Source organism: Taudactylus pleione, unplaced genomic scaffold, assembly GCF_031769625.1.
Source record: "Taudactylus pleione unplaced genomic scaffold, aTauple2 ptg001886l, whole genome shotgun sequence".
In the NCBI taxonomy this organism is placed as follows: Eukaryota; Metazoa; Chordata; class Amphibia; order Anura; family Myobatrachidae; genus Taudactylus; species Taudactylus pleione.
This window is the reverse complement of record NW_028286283.1, coordinates 39,312-58,653: the sequence shown is the minus strand read 5'-3', so window position 1 is coordinate 58,653 and position 19,342 is coordinate 39,312. Positions and strand designations below refer to the sequence as shown.

The 19,342-nt window shown below is 45.9% G+C and overlaps 1 protein-coding gene across 1 annotated transcript in view; it reads left to right on the top strand.

Annotated features, from left to right (window-relative positions):
• Positions 1-13,359, top strand: part of LOC148436232 (calpain-8-like) — a gene marked incomplete at its 5' end in the record, with an annotated part of 30,124 nt that extends 16,765 nt beyond the window's left edge. The window contains 7 exons of the mRNA XM_088465165.1: positions 1,094-1,151; positions 1,273-1,337; positions 2,072-2,140; positions 8,593-8,671; positions 9,847-9,963; positions 10,964-11,022; positions 12,782-13,359. Of these exons, the coding sequence (XP_088321291.1) occupies positions 1,094-1,151; positions 1,273-1,337; positions 2,072-2,140; positions 8,593-8,671; positions 9,847-9,963; positions 10,964-11,022; positions 12,782-12,805 (471 nt within the window). The remainder of the gene's footprint in view (positions 1-1,093; positions 1,152-1,272; positions 1,338-2,071; positions 2,141-8,592; positions 8,672-9,846; positions 9,964-10,963; positions 11,023-12,781) is intronic.
• Positions 13,360-19,342: the final 5,983 nt, after the last annotated feature.

The following is a 19,342-nucleotide window of genomic DNA, read 5'->3' as shown; positions in this document are numbered from 1 at the left end:
CTGTCACCCGCGGCCTCTGCAGTAAGTGTACGGGTGGTCAGCTGACGGCCCCTACACACAGCACGATGTACAGATATATCTGCGGATATATCGGCCATCGGCAGAGCTGACGCGATATGTTTGTGACTGGCCTCAATCACAGACATATCGTCTGTACACACTGGCCGATGCACAGATATATCGTCCATTCAATTTAACGGTCGATATGTCAGCCAGTGTGTACCCAGCATAATGCTTTCATGCAACATTGGCAGTATATTATATGGTGGACCTGTGCCTCATAGGACACGTTCCGTGGTACCGTACAGGCGGAGAGTTTACATTGTGACTATCGGTAGCTATAAATCGAGATGAGCGATTCATCCTGCGGTGTGGTGTGACTGGGGTAGTATTGGGAACACTTGTTTAATGATAAGTAAGTAATACCTGACACCTCATCAGAGAAGGATAAACATTTAGTAGATTTGCGGGACTAATCCATATGTAATCTAATATCTCCCACCACTCTCGCCCTTACATAGTCCTCATACCTCTTAGCAGGGGAATCAATCTGCGGCATTCCATCTGATGTGGAACGACGCATTTCAGCAGGCCCTGACAAAGTGCTGCTGTTAGGGCATGCTAAAACTGTGGCAGGGCATGCTGGGATGTGTAGTTCCACAGTAGCTAGAGTGCCACAAGTTGCCTACCCCTGCCTTGGAGTTTATCACATTCTGCAATGTAAAATCTTATTTTTTCATTGGCGCGCGGAATCAGGCACAGTAATGTGATTAGCCCGTATTCTGCAAGGAGAGCCCCTATTTGCCCAGCTGCGCACATCAGACGTAGTAACATTTTGCTGCAGGTTCCCATTTTCCCCGTTCATAAATCACCTTTTCCGTCTTTCATTTTCCACATATAAGTCACCAAAATGTTTGTCCTTTGCATCCACCCGTTCTACAATACAGAAATAAGTAATATAATCACAGAAACAGATTTTATAGCATTATAGCCATAATCATCAGCCCTGAGATTACAGCTGTATCATTTACATATTAAATGCTGTGAATGATCTGTTACTTATTACATCTTCACTGCGCGTTTCTCCCATCAGAATGGTGAATACAATGTGGGGGATGTGCAGCGTTTCCTGAACCTGAGATTACTGCAGCGTAAGTTGTGTGTACAGTAGATGTATTATAACCCCGTATGTTTCTGATTATATTGTGTAAAATGTAAATACATTTCTAAAATCTATGTTTGGATTTCCCCCCAACGCGTTTCTATGTGCAGATCCTGATATCAAATCCAACGGATTCAGTCTGAGAACATGCAGAGAAATGATTAATCTGCTGGATGTATCCTTCCCCATATACATGTGATACTCTCATTACTATAAGATGTCACTATATATATTATATTATTGCTTTATAATGTGTGGTGGGCTTCACGCCCTGTAATCCCATCTTTCCTCTATAATATCCACTCGGCAGCGTTGTTTGTATATAAGGAGGGCAGAGAGTTCTCATAGCCGGAGGACAGGGCATGGGGAATCAGAACGAGAATGTGGGACATAACTGGACAGCTCAGCAGCCACCCAATCAGTGGCCACGTGCAGTATACAGTCCTGCAGGCCTAGTGGTCTGAGGGGGAGATGTATCAAGCAGTGTAAAGAGTGGGGAAGTGGGCCGATGGAGAAGTTGCCCATAGCATCCAATCAGCCTCAAGGTAAGTTTCATCAGGTACATTCTATAAAATGATAAGTAGAAGCTGGTTGGCTGCTGTGGGCACTTCTCCCCGCTTGGCACTGCTCGATACATCTCCCCCTGAATCCCCAGAATTGCTCAGATCCTCCATCTGCTGCCCATAGTGGGGAAACAACAAGGTAGTGTCATGTGATCATTCAAAGCCAATCAGGTGGTGCTCTTACTAATATCATGTCATGCAGGTATATATAAAGTTGACATTAGGAGACTCTGCAACATGTAACATATTATTATACAGCTGTGTTATCTGGTCAGAGATCTGATTAATGTGTAATTGTCTGTTGCTGACTGGTAAAAAGTTAAATCTTAACTGGGTGAATGTACAGGTGGACAATACCGGGACACTGAGTAACGAAGAGTTAAAGATCCTCTGGATAATGCTGGAGAATTACATGGTAAGTGTACATGTTGTTACTATAGCTAATTCCTTTGTCTGAACATTTATTCTTTGAATACAGATGTGTCCACATACACCTTTCCTAAAATCGAGTCGTGTTACCAAATGTGCCATGCCTTTGAATCTGTGTATTATCCACGCCTTGTGATTTTTCTTAAAATTTGCTACTTTAATCTGATACTTTGGCCCTTATTCAATTTGAAGCGAAAAGCCGTTTTCACGTGTTTTTGGCGAAAACTTTTCGCCAATGACGTAATTTTCACCTGTTTTCATTTTACTCCATATTCAATTTGAAAGACTCTCCGCCTAGGCGGTAAGTCAATGCAATGTAATAGGCAAAAAAGTTTCGCCTATGAATAGCAGGCGGAAAAAAGTGCAGAATTGGGGTTTTGGGGTGCAACATTGCGGAAACCCCCGTGCACCCTTCAGACAGTCCCCCAAAGGTAAACTGTGTCCATTTAAAAAAAAAAAACATTTAAGGACGCCTTGATAAAACTTCAGTAGTGAAACGTACGTCGGCGGAGAGTAGTTTTCACTACTCAGTGTTCTGTTCTCTACCAATGTTTATTTAATTGACGAATGTAGTCATTTATCTCCACTAACACCAATGCTGTCTGATATGTGGATGAATTGTGCCTGTAACCAGCCGCACTATACTTTATTAGGGGTATTCAGTATGGGTGCGATAACATCGTTTTTGCGTTAATATCGGAGCTATGACATCATTATCGCATGTTTTAGTTTTACACTGTATTCAATATCAAAGACTTATCGCAGTTTTGAAAAGTCTTTGATAAAAAACGGGGATAACTTTTCACCATTGAATAGGTGTTGAAAAAAAGTGCAGAATTGTGGTTTAGTGGTGTAGGCTTAAAAAAAATAGCCTGCACCCCTGGGACTGACATTTAAGAAAGAACTGTGTCAAAAAAAGTTTAAAAAAAAAATAGGGACACCCCAAAAAATTAATTTAAAAATTGTGGTGAAAAAAAAAAAATGGGAAAAAATTGTTTAAATTAGGGAAATAGGTTCAGGGCATGTATGCGGCACGTGTTTTCTAGAATAGATTTATAGTGGCAGGTGCACAAATGCAGAATTTTAAAAAACTTACTTTAGGGACATCAAAATATGCTAGTACCCATTTTCATGTACCCCAAATTTGATGGGACCACTTAAAAAAATGAAAAAAATAACCTAAGTGCTCTTCTGCATCACTTCTTCAATGTCGGGAAAAAAACACCTGCTGCGGCTATTTAAATCCCCGACTTTCAATTAAAGGCTAAAACGGGGGTACCCATAGTGTTCCCCCATGTTTTTACAACTTTAGGGGGGTCTTACAATTATTTTAAGGAAAAATTCGTAACTTTACGCAAATCCAACTTCGGAGTTTCCCGTTTTCGTTAAATTTATATTGAATACGGGTATAAGCGGGAGCGCGCACCAGACTTTAACGTAGGTAAAAGCTCCGAAATGAAACGTTAACTTCGACAGTGAAGTTAACGTTTCATATTGAATACCCCTCTATGTGAGTGGTGCATATTATCCTCTTATTTGGAACTCATTCTAGCTCCAGAAGATCAATTTGATGGTGCATGTTAAGGTGGACATAAGATGACTAATTACTTAATTCTCTAATAATTTATACAGAGACACAACACACAAGCATCATTTATTTAATACTTTTTTAAATTCACCATTTTATTGTTTGTAGCATATTTCACTTCGCGTAAGTTTTGCCATTTTAAACATTAATATTAAAAGTTATATTTTACATTGATTCAATAGTGCGCCAACTAAGAGGACATTCCTTTCTCTTTCTCCTTTTAGCATTTCTTCATTATTGTACTCAGGCATCACCCCCAACCACTGCATCAATAATATAATTGGTAAATTTATACTTTGGGGCCAATACATGAGTAACAACTAAATAGTACATTAATTGGTGTAGAAGTTTTCCTGTTCCCTTTTCCCAATTGAATTTTTTCCATTGCAGGTGTTTGCGGCAGGTGGATTTTTCACGATTTTTTCAACTTCACTTTAGCAACTTTAAAATATATCTGACCCCCATTTCCAAGTACCCCAAATTTGCTGGGATAAGTTATTTTCTGCAAAAAAACCCCCAGAATACAATTCTGCATCACTTATACAAAAACGCTATTTAGCAGCTATTGAGCCCGTTTAAAAACAGCAAATACCTTCAGCAAGCCAAATCGGGGGGTACCATAGCTAACCCCCATGTCAGAGCATCTTTTTGGGGGTGTCAGCCTGATATCCCCAAATCTGACAGGACTTTCCGCTTGTTTAAGTTTCGCCGTATGCCGTTTTCGCGTCCTTTCAAATTGTATACGGCGAAAAAGCGGGTACATCTGTACACCTGTTAACACTGAAGCCAGTGGGTATTAACAACCCCCCCCCCTTTCACTGACCATACTTTTTTAAAATAACAATATTGTAGGCGTGCCACCTCTATTGGTAAATGAGGCTCCCCGGACATTCGCCTCTACCACTTGACATCACACTTATGCCAGACTGTAGCCTGGGACCCACCCAAGCTTTCTCCAGATGAGTAGTGTTGGACGTTACAAGGTCACTTCCCTGGCTGCAATTGTGTCTGTTACAGCTAGGGGGCGACCCTTACTAGTACGTTCTCATCCTACAGTTCATATCTCCTGCCAGACTGTAGCCTGGTTCCCACACATGCTTTCTCCAGATGGTGATTACCATCGGTGGCACAAAAAAACATGTATTGCACCCCCTCGATGGTCATGTCTGCTGCGTATATGGCGGGCCAATCAAAAATGGGGTGGGGCTTAGCGCCCACCAGGGGGCGAGGCTTGGCTCCATGCTGCCACGAAAAAGAAAACCAATCAGCTCCCACTCATCCATCGATGGCAGAGAACCACTAGTTAACATCAACAGCAGCCATCGATGTTTTGAAACCATCAATGGTTGATGGCCATCCCTATCCTACAGTTTATACTATATGTCCTGCCAGATATGGGATCACTGCAAATTCCACCTTAACATCCCGGCTGTTCCCTCTCCCCGTACTCCACTTTGGGGCAATGTTGAGTCTGTTCCTGGTCCGTCCTCTGCTCCTTTCTCTCACTGGTGTTATAGTGGCGCTAGAAGTCCCGGATAATGGTGGCCGCACCTCACTGCATCTACAGATTAAACACTATGAGGCTCATTCTAAGTCAGATTCATCCGCGTGCGCCACAGAATGAGCCCTTTATTTCCTCGCTTGTCACAGCGCACATCTCCAGATTCTTCATGCAGCTCCAGTTTTCTAACACTTGGACGGCTGTCTCCGAGCTGCGTCATCTCTCCCATCAGATTATGGGCCATATCCAATTAGCCGCGGTAAATTACAGTGGCTAATTAGCTCGCCAGGGGCTCGCTCGGGGCTATCCAAATAGCCCCGAAGTCCGCCTGACAACGGCACTTATCAGGGTTTTTTTTTGGGAACCTGATGTGTCCCGAAAAATAATCCACGATAAGTGCCGTTTTTTAGCCCAAAAAAGGGCGAGAACACAGAGGTCCGCGAGCTTATCGTGGCTCCTATGTGTTAACGGGCGAACTATCCTATTATTTAGCTCAAAATAATAGGATAGGGGAAAAAAAATATCGGAGAAAATCGGGGATAATCGGCGAAAAATCCCCGTTTTTCGCCGATCGCAGGGATCAATTACAGCATGAGGTATGTTTATCGGGCTGAGTAGTTCTATGACAAGGGGGACGTCACTGTATAAGCTGCTTACATGCATATTATTATGTGTATTTTATGTATGTTTTTTTCTTTTCAAAACCAAAATGAATGTATGGCGCACTAGTCTCTTAACAAACATCAATATAAACACTTCTAACCAAAATATCAAATATAATAGGAAATAAATGTAGCAACCTCTTATACGGTGCTACTAAAACCTTCCATAAAGATTTCCCAAGTAGATGCGCAGATATTAAGTGACTGGGGGTACACAATGGGCCTGATTCAGAGCCACTCGTAAGCGGCAGCTCGTTCGCTCCGAGCGATGTTTGCCCAACTGCGCATGCGTACGGATCGTTATACGCATGCGCGAACCAGTCAGTGCGGTTGAAATTCATGTGCTCGCAAAATAGCGAATGCCTGCTAACTTGAGTGACAGAATGAGGCGTATGTGGGTGGTAACAGGGGAAGGTGCTTGAAAACGGGGAGTGGAGATCCGATCGCAGGGGTGCTTAAAGGTCAAAACGGGCGTTTTATGGGTGTGCATAATTAAAACATCAGCGTCATTGACCACGTCACTGTGTTTTTTTTAAGCCAGAACTGCTCGCAAAATTGTGGTAGCAAAAGCCAACCACAAGAATAGCGAGCAGTTCATACCCTGTTCGATGTACTCGATTAATCTAATAAATAGCGGACATGATGTAGGATGCGAGCGGCCAGGGGGCGTAGTTTCCCAAAAAACGACCACAAGTTTTGTACACTCGTTCAGACCTAGAGGCGTGAACAGACTGCAAACAGCGAACGGTTCATTTGAATAGCCACCCCTATTTTCAGAACGAGCGAGCGCTAATTGCGTCCGGCTCTGAATCAGGCCCAATATGCGATATATATCGGTCGTGCAGCTGATGAATGATATATAATGTTAAGTGCGTTGACTCGTGTGTACATACAATACATTCTTGCAGCCCGGCAAACATGATATATCCTGCAGATACAGATGTGTCCACATACATCTAGCCTCGTCGCGCATTAAATAATCCTTCTAGTCACGCCGTGCCGTGACGCGACTCAGTAGCGCCGAGCAGTTGCCTCCCTCCCCGCTTGAACACCCGGTGCGGAGAACGTTTTAGTGCGCACGGCTAAGCCATGCGTGTGGGAAAAGGGGGCGTGAGTTTGTGGGAGAGGCGTGACCTCACGGATAGGGGCGTGGCCTCATGGGGGTCCCGGAGGTGCGGACTGCCCCGGCGACCACTCTGTTTGCATTGCTGGCTCCCTCACTGTGTCAGGAGCCGAGTGATGCACGTAATTCTACAGTGCAGCACCCGGCTTCTGTCACTGAGGAGGGGTCTGCACTTTGGTGTCACCCCTCGGCAGGTGACACATGGGTGCGGCCTGCACCTCTCTTGTGACGCCAGTGGCGCTGAGCATCTTTTTTCCTTTACAGTGCGTCATATTCGCAAAGTGATGTGAATAGGACACACAATCTGCTGATTAAAATTATATGCGCATGCCTATATTCTGTGTGTGACGGCGGGTGTATCAGCATGTGGAACGCTAAGTTACAGTGTCACAGTTACTGACACAGCCACAGTCACAGCCGCTGACACTGTAACGTAGCGTTTCGCATGCAGATGTAACCGCATTTACACACAGAATATAGGCATGCCGCAAACCATTTTAATCACAAAGCGTCCTATTAGCATCGCAAAGCGTTGCAAATAGGACACCCGAGCAGCTTCTGCTGATTAAAATGTTATGCGAAAAGACATATCATATGTTTAGTCACTGGATTAATATTTCCTGACACATGTCCTTTTTATAAGGGTGTTTCCAGACTTATGAACCCCCCTGTATATATATTTTCTTTTAATTTTTACCAACCATTTTTTTCATTACCTGAGAGTACATGTCTGCGCCTTTTGCTTGTACAACAGTCTTTGGTCTTACCCATGTAGACAGGGCCGGATTAGGGGGGGGGGTGACAGGGGTGGTCGTCCCTGGGCCCCCACACACGGAGGGGCCCCCAAACAGGATCAGTGTGACCCTGCCGAGAACAGGTGTCCAGTGACACCTGTTCCCGGATTGAGGCTCACTGCCGCGATCCGCTGTTAATGTATGCAGCAGCACAGGCAGTGCCGCTGCATACAGCGCAGTGCAGATCCCGAGTCTTCTCACCGGCGCCACATAACACATTACGTCCGCGAAGCCGATGAGAGGACCAGGGAGCAGCTCTCCCGGGAGAAGGTCACGCCCGCATGCCGGCTCTCAGGTAAGTCAGCGGCGGAGGCTTTGGGGGGTAGGAGGACAGAAGGCTTAGGGGGAAGGGGGGAAGCTCCATGTGGCTTGAAGGGGCCCCCGCATTTTAGTTGCCCTGGGGCCCCCACTAGCCTTAATCCGGCCCTGCATGTAGACAATACACTGTACGGATTGGTTTCTCCTAACACTGAAGTATCCAGCTGAGTTACATTAGATTTCATGGTATTGCAGAAAAATATTTGTGATTTTGACAAGTATCCAACATGATACATAAACTATATTAATCTAAACAGACAGTAGGAGTAAATATCTAATCCTTTTCAGGTAATGTGATTTTATTGCCACCTACATTTTTTGGATTTTGTATCGATATGTAAAATGTGTGACAATATGTAAAATGTCAAACCTGCCAGTAAATACTATATATAGCACAAACATACATAACTATGCATTAAAATAACCATATATACTATTCATTTTCACCACAGAAAATATTCCTGGAAGTAGACACCAACCTCACAGGAACTATTGATGCCCATGAAATGCGAAATGCGTTGCAGAAAGCAGGTGACCCATACAATAATTTTTTTATAGATTTGATTTTTATACATAAAAAAAACACTTAAAGATGTCTGTATGTTGGATTTTAACTGTATTTCTATTCTTATTCATTTATTGTTTATTTCTAATATTACTAATAAAATATAATTGTACTGATTTTTATCGGAAAGAATCCACAAAATTGGTTGAATGTGCAAATGTTTCATTTTTTTATAGAGTTAAATGGTTTTAAAACATTGCACTTAAATCCACACACAAAATATTTAGGATTTTTTTATTTTTTCTAAGTGTTTAATTACATTCGGCAAACAAACATTTAACAGGAGCTTCACCGACCCATTTTTAAGAGGATTTTTAGAAACTTGTAATCAAGACTGTAGAGATAAATTGTGTTAAAAGTCAAAGTTAAAAGTTGCATTGTAAGTAATAATTACTATATATTTTTTTATATAAAACTTTGTCTCATTATAATGTACCTTTAAAATATAAACAGTCCTAGTGATCCTCTGAACTGAGGGCTCGATTCAGACCCGCTCGCTAGATGCGTTCCCACGCAGCCGCTCAGCTGCTAATATATGCATAGGCTGCGATCGCACGGTAAGACATTAGTACGCCCACTATGTCTTAGCGTGCGACGGCAGTGCGATCGCAAGCCAGTCTTATGACGCCTTCGCAGCACACATCATCTCCAGGAAGTGTATGCAATATCAGTAACATCGAGTGCCATCGGAGCCGCTCGCAGCACTTATGGGTGACCCTACCCCGCCGCAAGCACTGCGATGGCTGCACTGTGAAATACAGCCAGGTGACGTGTACAATGACGCTCATGTTAATTATGCACGCCCATGAAACGCCGTTAGAACGCACAGACATGCCTGCATTCGCACATCCACACCGGCATTTTCATTGACCTTCCCGTCACCACCCACAAACGGCTCGTCCTGTCACTCAATCTTACGAGCCGTCTGAGCTTAACGTGCGATCGCTTCCCGATCACAATGACTTGTTGCGCACACGCACTGCATCTTTTACGCATGCGCAGATAGTGAAAATCGGCCAGCTGCGAGCAAACGCAGCCTTGCGAGCGGGTCTGAATCGGGCCGAGTGCAACCGACTGTGGAAATATAGGCGTTCTTATTCATGCAGGCAGACCTATAACATTGGTCATTTCTCATTTCCAGGCTTTAACCTTAACACCCGGATTCTGGACGCCATCGCCCAGCGTTACGCTTCTAAGGAACTGTCCATTAGTTTTGAGGATTTCATAGAGTGCACAATTCGCCTGGAGACCTTACTCAGTGAGTGCTGGCGCTGCTTTGCGCCTTATTCCATCACTATCTTCTCTTACTTGTTCTGTCCCGCAGTACTTGTCTAATGCTGGTGCCATGGGGGGGCGAGGTTGGGGATTTATACTAAAGTCGTGCCCCCCCCCGAAACGATGATGATACAAAATCTACTTCCAGATATTATTGGGCAGAGAGAATAATGGGGTCAGCTGATGACCCTGGCCGCTGTGTGAGCTCATCAGCTGACCTGGTGAATGGAGACGCAGTGGGCGGGGATAACAGTTACATCTGTGGCAGCCAATGTGTTTATAGAATCTAGGCAAAGTCTTATAATAAGAAAATTATAGCACATTCATTACTAGATATATCCGGTAGACAAAGACGAATGGAGAACATAGACAGCTTTATTTTGGAAAAGAATACTTTGTATGTACAGCAATGCTGCAGAAGAACCGTAGTTCCAATGTTTTTTTTTGATCTTTTGAGATAAAACGAACAATGAAACGTAGACTGTATGGTAACAGCGCCAGTCAGCGCTCATATTGCGCCGGGGGCTGGTATACAGTGAGGTGCAGAATATGCAGATAAGCTTCATGTTGCTCTACAAGTGCAGACATCTCCTTGTACTGTATGCGGGGGGAATACTGACCGCCCCTGCGTGCTGCACAGACACACCAGGCAGCCCTGTTCTTACACTGGATGTTGTAGTGGGCGGGGGAAGGGGGTGTGGTTACCAAGGACCTCTGTAGGGGTCTGGGAGTGCAGGGGAGGTATAACCACACCTCCGCGGTGACACAGCCATGCCCCCTGTTGCACCATACATATGTACATGACGATGAGGCATCTTGGCGATATCCCCAGTACCCCGGCCCAGCCAATGTTTCACCAGCCCGGATAGCGGGGCTCAGCCGCTCACCCCACACAACTGTAAATTCTGCTATCTACATCGTATTACTCCTCTTATTGTTACTCAGCTGAATCCTTTTTTTGTTTCTCTTCTCTTTCTCTTCAGAAATGTTTAATCTCCTGGATACAAATAAGAGTGGAAGCATCAATCTCTCTGTGTCTGAGGTGGGTTTCTCTCCGTAGTCTGAGGACCCAGCAGGGAAATGTATGGCGACCAGTAGGCTGGGAGGATCTGCCGTCCATCCCACAAATTTTTCCTGTGCTCTAGTTTCACTAAATGACCCCGTCTGTCTGTGTAAGAGGAAAAGCCTGTGTAGGGGGGAGACTTTTATTATAATTCTCAGAAGCAGCAGAGTCACCTGCAAAATGACCCCCGACCCCTCGGCTGTGTCTCCGTCCGCAGCCTCAATCATCATCCGTAGTATCGGCACTTACGCCTACCCCATGCTGAGTGCAACAGGTCCGTCTGCAATATGCGTCCCTTCGTCATACGCGCGCCTCAGGGAAACACAGAATTCAGACTACAATCCCACGAAATAGATCTCTTGCGTGCGTACCTAAGTTAGCCGCCCAGTATGAAATCCCAGCAGTCGGGATGCCAAGCTGTCAAAATGCCGACAGCGGTACCCCGATGCTGGGAATCCCGACAGGGGTCGGGTAAGTATAGTAACTCTCCCCCCCTTCTCTCCCTAACACTCCCTTCTTGCACCCTAATCCTAACCCTCCCCACCCATCACCCTAACCCTCTACAATAGTGCCTAACTCTAAAACCCCCCAGTGGTGCCAAAAGCTAACCCTCCCCATCCGCGGCTAACAGCTAAGGCCACCCCGGCTTACCTTCGATCAGGATGCCGTTTGTCGGGAATCCGACACCTGAATTTCAACAGACGGCGTCCCGGCCATTGGTATTTTACCTACATCCCCTAAAAATGCCCATTACACGGACAGAAGGAGCAGACTGCGCATGTAGCCTCTGTAAAGGTGCGTATGCATGGTGCGGAGCCAGCGCAGTTTGCCAATAATTCCTAGATGTGTTATTTTTACTTGCCTGTGACTCAGAATCAGGCCCTATATGTGTAATGTTGCTATAGTGCAGAATTGTATAATAGATCAGATCTCACAGCGCGCACGGCCTGAACAGGAAGTGGACAGGAGAATTACCAGCCACGTTCGTAAATGCAGTTCGGAAGTTAGTGGCAGATGGCTGCTGCGGAACTGCGTATATGCATACAGGCCCTGAAAAGACCAAAGTGGTCTGACCACCTGTCCTGAGGGACTCAATGGCCGATGTTATTGTGCACTTTGTGGTCACCCTGTGGGACCGGTCAGAGCTGAAGTCAGTTGAAGGTAACGTTGTGATTGTGGGGGGAGGCATTTTCCTGCGCACAGCAGACTTCCTGTCAGTAATCCTATAGTGACACTGCAGGCAGCCCCTTATAGCACAATACAATTAATAACGATAAATGTTCTCAGCTGCAAATTATCTCAGCGTATAGGAAATGTACAGAAATGTTTGTGATTGTTTAATAATTTTATTAATGCTGACACAAATTTCCCGATCTCCAATATTAATTCAATATCAATCTTATCTCCGGGGGTTGAACCTTTCATATGATCTACAGTATCACCCCCCCCTATCACCACCCAGGATCACCCCAAAAGAATTGAACCCTTCTTGCCCGGGTTCCCTCATTTCTTAAATTTCTCTGACATCCGGACCCATTATCCTGGGTGATCTCCTCATTATGGGCCTGATTTAGAGACGTACGTTATTGCCATCACAGCCATGGTCTCGTACGCAGCTGCTGTGCCAAACTATGCAAACATGGCAGCCGCCGGGATGTGTATAAAGACGCCCACCGGCGCCATCACAAATCTAAGCATCTCCGCACATAAATTCTCTGTCTCTCTTCTCTCTCCGCAGTGGCTCTGTGCTGGGATGGCGTGAAGGACAACGCCGTGTACATACATCATTTTGTGACCGTGGATGGACATTACACACCTACACGTGGATCTGTCGCCGTCACGGCTGTCAGGTGGAGACATTCACCATGTGTGCTGCCGGTGTTTAACGGCGCAAACTCCGGATCTGGATCAGCCTGGTCTCACCGAGCATGTGCAGATTTTATTTTAGCCACGCCCACTTCCTGGAAAGCCACGCCCCCTGTAGGGGTACACAAATGAATACATTCTTGCCAATATCAGATGTGTGGGACGGTAATAATCATTACATGAATGTTTATTAATATTATGCTAACAACAGAAAGGGTTACAATGGCGTCACTCACGGGTCCAGTGATTCTTCTCCTAAAGGACCTGCGAGTGACGGGAGTGACGCCATAGTACCCCTTTCTGGTGTTAGCATAATATTAATAAACATTCATTTAATGGTTTTGTAGGGACTCACCCTATTGCCAGCAAATGCTTAAAATATTATTTTAATGATCAAATTAAAAATTATATCAGCGAAATATTTATACAAATAATATTAAATATAATAATAATGAAAATCAATTAAAATATTATTAATCAACCACCTGTATGATGTAATTATTTTATTTCTTCAAAATTCTTGTAAAGCAGTTATAATGCATACGTTACACGGGCGTCTATAGACCAAAAGACAAAATAACATTATATTGTATGTTCTAATATGATTAAATAATGGTGATATATCAGGCGTCTGTTAATGTAATCTGTAATCTGTATTGTGATACAATACACCTCATTCTGAAGTAAATCTCCTGATTAGATTCAGAACCTCACTAATTGTATGTACCAGATCAAGCTATATGATTAAGAGGGGTACACTAGGAATTCACTTAAGTCCCAAATTGTTGTACCAAATTAATAAAGTTCATAATCCTTTAGGTATTATAGCAAATCCCAAAATGAAAATGGCGGATAATATTGAATTAAATAAGCCCTCTTAATTGTTCTATCGTCCACTACCAATATAGCGAGTCCATCAAACACACTGGATTGAGTTCTGACACTGGGCCTGATTCAGACCCGCTCGCGAGCGCTATGCGCTCGCAAGCGGGTCGATGGTGGCCCAGTGCGCATGCGCACGACGGAGCCGGCTCCGTCGTGCGCATGCGCGAGACCCGGATAGCGACGGGCAAACCGTCACTCCGGATCTTGTACCAAATGGGGCGTGCTGTCGATGTTGAGTGACAGCACGCCCCCTTTGGTGGGCGGGCCGGGGGAGTGGCTGCCCAAACAGAGGCGTTCACATGGGAACGCCTCCGTTTGGGGGTGGCCCCACTGACATCACAAGTGATGTCAGTGGGAGAGATTCCGGCTCTGTTAGAGCCGAAATCTCTCTGGGGCTTGCGGAAATGAGACCCTACCACAAGGGTCTTGACCATCGCGACCATCTTCCTGGTCGCTCGCTATAGCTGTGGGTGGTCACCCACAGCTATGCGAGTGGCCAGGAGGCCGCTCTAAAAAACAAGAAGGCCGGCCCTGATTCAGACCGTGCGCTCTGTCAGAGCATCCGGCTCTGAATCAGGGCCACAGTTCCAGCCTATTACCCCCCACATTGGATTTCATATTTTATCACTGCTTAAAAATCACAGTGGATCCCATTTGTATTAGTTACTGGGAGGTATATAGGTAACGCAACACTGTGTTACTGGTGTACAGTGTTATTACTCCAATTAGGATCTCTGAATCTCTTATACCAATTAATAGGAATGAAGTATATATAATCTGTCATTCTGAAACACTAAGAATTGGTATACATGTCGTTTATCCCTCATACACTCCACATCTAAAGGGGCCAATCCACTAGTCGACCTGAAAGACTAAACGACTAGCGTTTAGACCTTCAGTTCGCTGAGGTGCGGTGCCCACACTGGACGTCATTCAGTGCAGGAGCCCGACCTATCTCTGAACATGCCGCTGACGAGCGTCGTCAGGTTGACGGGCATTTTCAGTAAATAGTCGGGGTCGGCAAGGACCCAGCGTGCACGCGCATTGGTGGTTCTTGCCGGCTATCCATTACACGACTTTGTGAACAATGCGGCCAAAACCTCCTGGTTTTGGTCGAATCGTTCTAAAAGTCGTGTAATGGATAGGCCCTTTAAGCCTCAGAGATCACCCCTGATAATTATAACAGGTATAGTTTATGACCCAAGTGCCGTAAGATCTGCACCCTCTCCGCTATGTAGCGTCCGCTGTAGTGATCTGATACAATGTCTCACATAGACAGAAACTGCCGCAGGTCAGCTGTCCCCGCTTGTGCTGTCCGAGCGTCTAACAGACACCCATCACATTCATCGCGAGTACTGCATAGAGGTGGTTAATACATTAAAAACGCTGTGTAGCGTGTATCACGTGTCTCCTGACGCGCGTTTTGCTGCCTCGCTTTCTCAAAGGAGCTATTGCACAACACAATGTATCATTAGTTGTCTTATTTAAACCGATCCACAGCTTATCCCTAATCCCCAGCCACAGGGGCGCCTTCCTTCACCCTTCCTTAAATCATTACAATGCTAAAGCTCAAATTCCCCCATGCCGAAATGTATTAATCCCTCATGGGTCGATGTGAGACATTTGGACCCAGGTACAAAGGATACAGGGCCACAGTATGTGGGGGGTATGGTCATAACTGCACTTCCTGGGCCTCAGCATACTGTACCACCCGCCCTGACCCCCTCTCAGCTCCTCTGGAGGAGAGGACTGTTCCATCAAAAATAAAGCTCCTTTTACTGCTGGAAACTGCCCTCAAATTAAATACATCTAGATCTATATCAGATAACTGAGGCTTATTGTCACTAAAAACAGTCTAATAGGGGTAGACGTACTAAGCCATGGAGACAAAGTACCAACCAATCAGTTCCTAACTGTCATGTTACAGGCTGTGTTTGAAAAATGATAGTTAGGAGCTGATTGGTTGGCACTTTCTCTCTCCACTTTATCTCTCGCCAAGGTTTAGTTATAGGGGTGGCCAAACCGGTCCTCAAGGACCCCTGACAGTTCATGTTTTCCAGGCCACCTGTGGATCTGTAGAATGTGTCGGTTAGGAATGAATGCACCACATGCTTTACAATGTGACAGTTAGTAATGACTACACCTGTGCTCCTGCTAGGCTCATTGCCCACCCCTAAGCTAGGCTTTGCCTCTGTGGCAAGACAAATACCCCGAAATACTATCTTAGGCCACACCAACATGACAGCTGCAAATTATATTTATATTACAGACAAGGGTTGCTGATATCATGCACCAAAGCGACAGATTTCATTTTACCTGCATAAATCAAAAAGGGTACCAATCCTGAGTAAGTGGGCTTTGCAAGACCGAATACAGGGCCTGATTCAGACCTGCTCGCGAACGCACAGTGCTCGCATGCGTGTCGATGGTCCCCCACTGCGCATGCGCACGCCAGAGCCGGCTCCTGCGTGCGCATGCGCGAGACCCGGCCAGCGACGGGTGCTCCGTCGCTACGGGTCTCGCACAAAAGCGGGGCAGCTGTCAATTGTGATTGACAGCTTGCCCCGTTTTGGAGGCAGGCAGGGGTGGTGGCTGGCCAAACGGAGGCGTTCCCGAAGGAACGCCTGCCGTTTGGGGGCGGCCCCACTGACATCACGAGTGATGTCAGTGGTGAGCTTCCGGCTCTATTAGAGCAGAAAGCTCACTGAGTCTTGCGGGAATGAGACCCTACCACAAGGGTCTTGTCACAAGCCCTGATGGTCGTGACCATCGCGACCATCACCTGGCCGCTCCCTAATGCTGTGGGTCACCCACAGCTATGCGAGCGACCAGGAGGCCATCTTTAAAAAAAAACAGGGACGCCCTGATTCAGAGCGAACGCTCTTAAAGAGCGTCCGGCTCTGAATCAGGCCCACAGTCCACGATCTGACCCTAATTAGAGCCCTGTTTGTCCCAGCAAAACCGTCTGGAGAATGAATGATCCAGATTACGTTAAATTCATACTCTGACCAAATATATGAGAGAATGGCCGATGATTATACCATTCCTACAAGTGAACCTGAAAAATAGAGACATTACCATATGATTAAACTAGGGGTGAGCGGGTTCGGATTTCTGAAATCCGAACCCCCCCGAGCCCCCCCGATCCGAGTCCGATCCGAGTCAGGCTCGACTTTTCCCGCCTGACTCGGATCTGACATCGAGGCAAAACGTCATCATCCCGCCTTCCGAGTCTCGCGGGTTTTGGATCCTATATAAGGTACCCGCGTCGGCGCCATTTTCTCACTCGGCTGTGGACAGTGAAGAGGGAGGGTGGGAGTTAGTGCTGTGTAGTGTAGTGTAGTGTAGTGCTGCTGTTGTCCACTACTTCAAAGTCCATAGGGGCTGGCTGTGTTGTGCTGTGCTGCTGTTGTTAATAGGGGCTGTGTCCACTACTTCAAAGTCCATAGGGGCTGGCTGGACTGTGTTGTGCAGTCAGTTCTCCATAGGGGCTGTGTCCACTCCAAAGTCCTGTGCAGTGTCCCAGTCCTAAAGGGGTGCTGTAGTGTTGTCCAGGGGGTGCTCTGTCCATCAGGGGTGCTCCCCCCAAGTGCTAAAAAAATAATATATTTTCTGTGTTTGTGAATTGTGTGCGCAGTAGCCGCACGTGCATCAACAAAGTAGTGCCAAGCGTGCGCCTGTGTCATAAGTAAAGGGCCGGCTGGCTTGACCGTTAAAGGGTGCTGTAACCCCCGAAAGTACACTCCAGTCCAAACCAAAAAAAAATTATTTTTTGTGTTTGTGAATTGTGTGCGCAGTAGCCGCACGTGCATCAACAAAGTAGTGCCAAGCGTGCGCCTGTGTCATAAGTAAAGGGCCGGCTGGCTTGACCGTTAAGGGTGCTGTAACCCCCGAAAGTACACTCCAGTCCAAACCAAAAAAAAAATTATTTTCTGTGTTTGTGAATTGTGTGCGCAGTAGCCGCACGTGCATCAACAAAGTAGTGCCAAGCGTGCGCCTGTGTCATAAGTAAAGGGCCGGCTGGCTTGATCGTTAAGGGTGCTGTAACCCCCGAAAGTACACTCCAGTCCAAACCAAAAAAAAAATTATTTTCTGTGTTTGTGAATTGTGTGCGCAGTAGCCGCACGTGCATCAACAAAGTAGTGCCAAACGTGCGCCTGTGTCATAAGTAAAGGGCCGGCTGGCTTGACCGTTAAGGGTGCTGTAACCCCCGAAAGTACACTCCAGTCCAAACCCCAAAAAAAATTATTTTCTGTGTTTGTGAATTGTGTGCGCAGTAGCCGCACGTGCATCAACAAAGTAGTGCCAAGCGTGCGCCTGTGTCATAAGTAAAGGGCCGGCTGGCTTGACCGTTAAGGGTGCTGTAACCCCCGAAAGTACACTCCAGTCCAAACCAAAAAAAAAATTATTTTCTGTGTTTGTGAATTGTGTGCGCAGTAGCCGCACGTGCATCAACAAAGTAGTGCCAAGCGTGCGCCTGTGTCATAAGTAAAGGGCCGGCTGGCTTGACCGTTAAGGGTGCTGTAACCCCCGAAAGTACACTCCAGTCCAAACCTAAAAAAAAATTATTTTCTGTGTTTGTGAATTGTGTGCGCAGTAGCCGCACGTGCATCAACAAAGTAGTGCCAAGCGTGCGCCTGTGTCATAAGTAAAGGGCCGGCTGGCTTGACCGTTAAAGGGTGCTGTAACCCCCGAAAGTACACTCCAGTCCAAACCAAAAAAAAATTATTTTCTGTGTTTGTGAATTGTGTGCGCAGTAGCCGCACGTGCATCAACAAAGTAGTGCCAAGCGTGCGCCTGTGTCATAAGTAAAGGGCCGGCTGGCTTGACCGTTAAGGGTGCTGTAACCCCTGAAAGTACACTCCAGTCCAAACCTAAAAAAAAATTATTTTCTGTGTTTGTGAATTGTGTGCGCAGTAGCCGCACGTGCATCAACAAAGTAGTGCCAAGCGTGCGCCTGTGTCATAAGTAAAGGGCCGGCTGGCTTGACCGTTAAGGGTGCTGTAACCCCCAAAAGTACACTCCAGTCCAAACCAAAAAAAAAATTATTTTCTGTGTTTGTGAATTGTGTGCGCAGTAGCCGCACGTGCATCAACAAAGTAGTGCCAAGCGTGCGCCTGTGTCATAAGTAAAGGGCCGGCTGGCTTGACCGTTAAGGGTGCTGTAACCCCCGAAAGTACACTCCAGTCCAAACCAAAAAAAAAATTATTTTCTGTGTTTGTGAATTGTGTGCGCAGTAGCCGCACGTGCATCAACAAAGTAGTGCCAAACGTGCGCCTGTGTCATAAGTAAAGGGCCGGCTGGCTTGACCGTTAAGGGTGCTGTAACCCCCGAAAGTACACTCCAGTCCAAACCAAAAAAAAAATTATTTTCTGTGTTTGTGAATTGTGTGCGCAGTAGCCGCACGTGCATCAACAAAGTAGTGCCAAACGTGCGCCTGTGTCATAAGTAAAGGGCCGGCTGGCTTGACCGTTAAGGGTGCTGTAACCCCCGAAAGTACACTCCAGTCCAAACCAAAAAAAAAATTATTTTCTGTGTTTGTGAATTG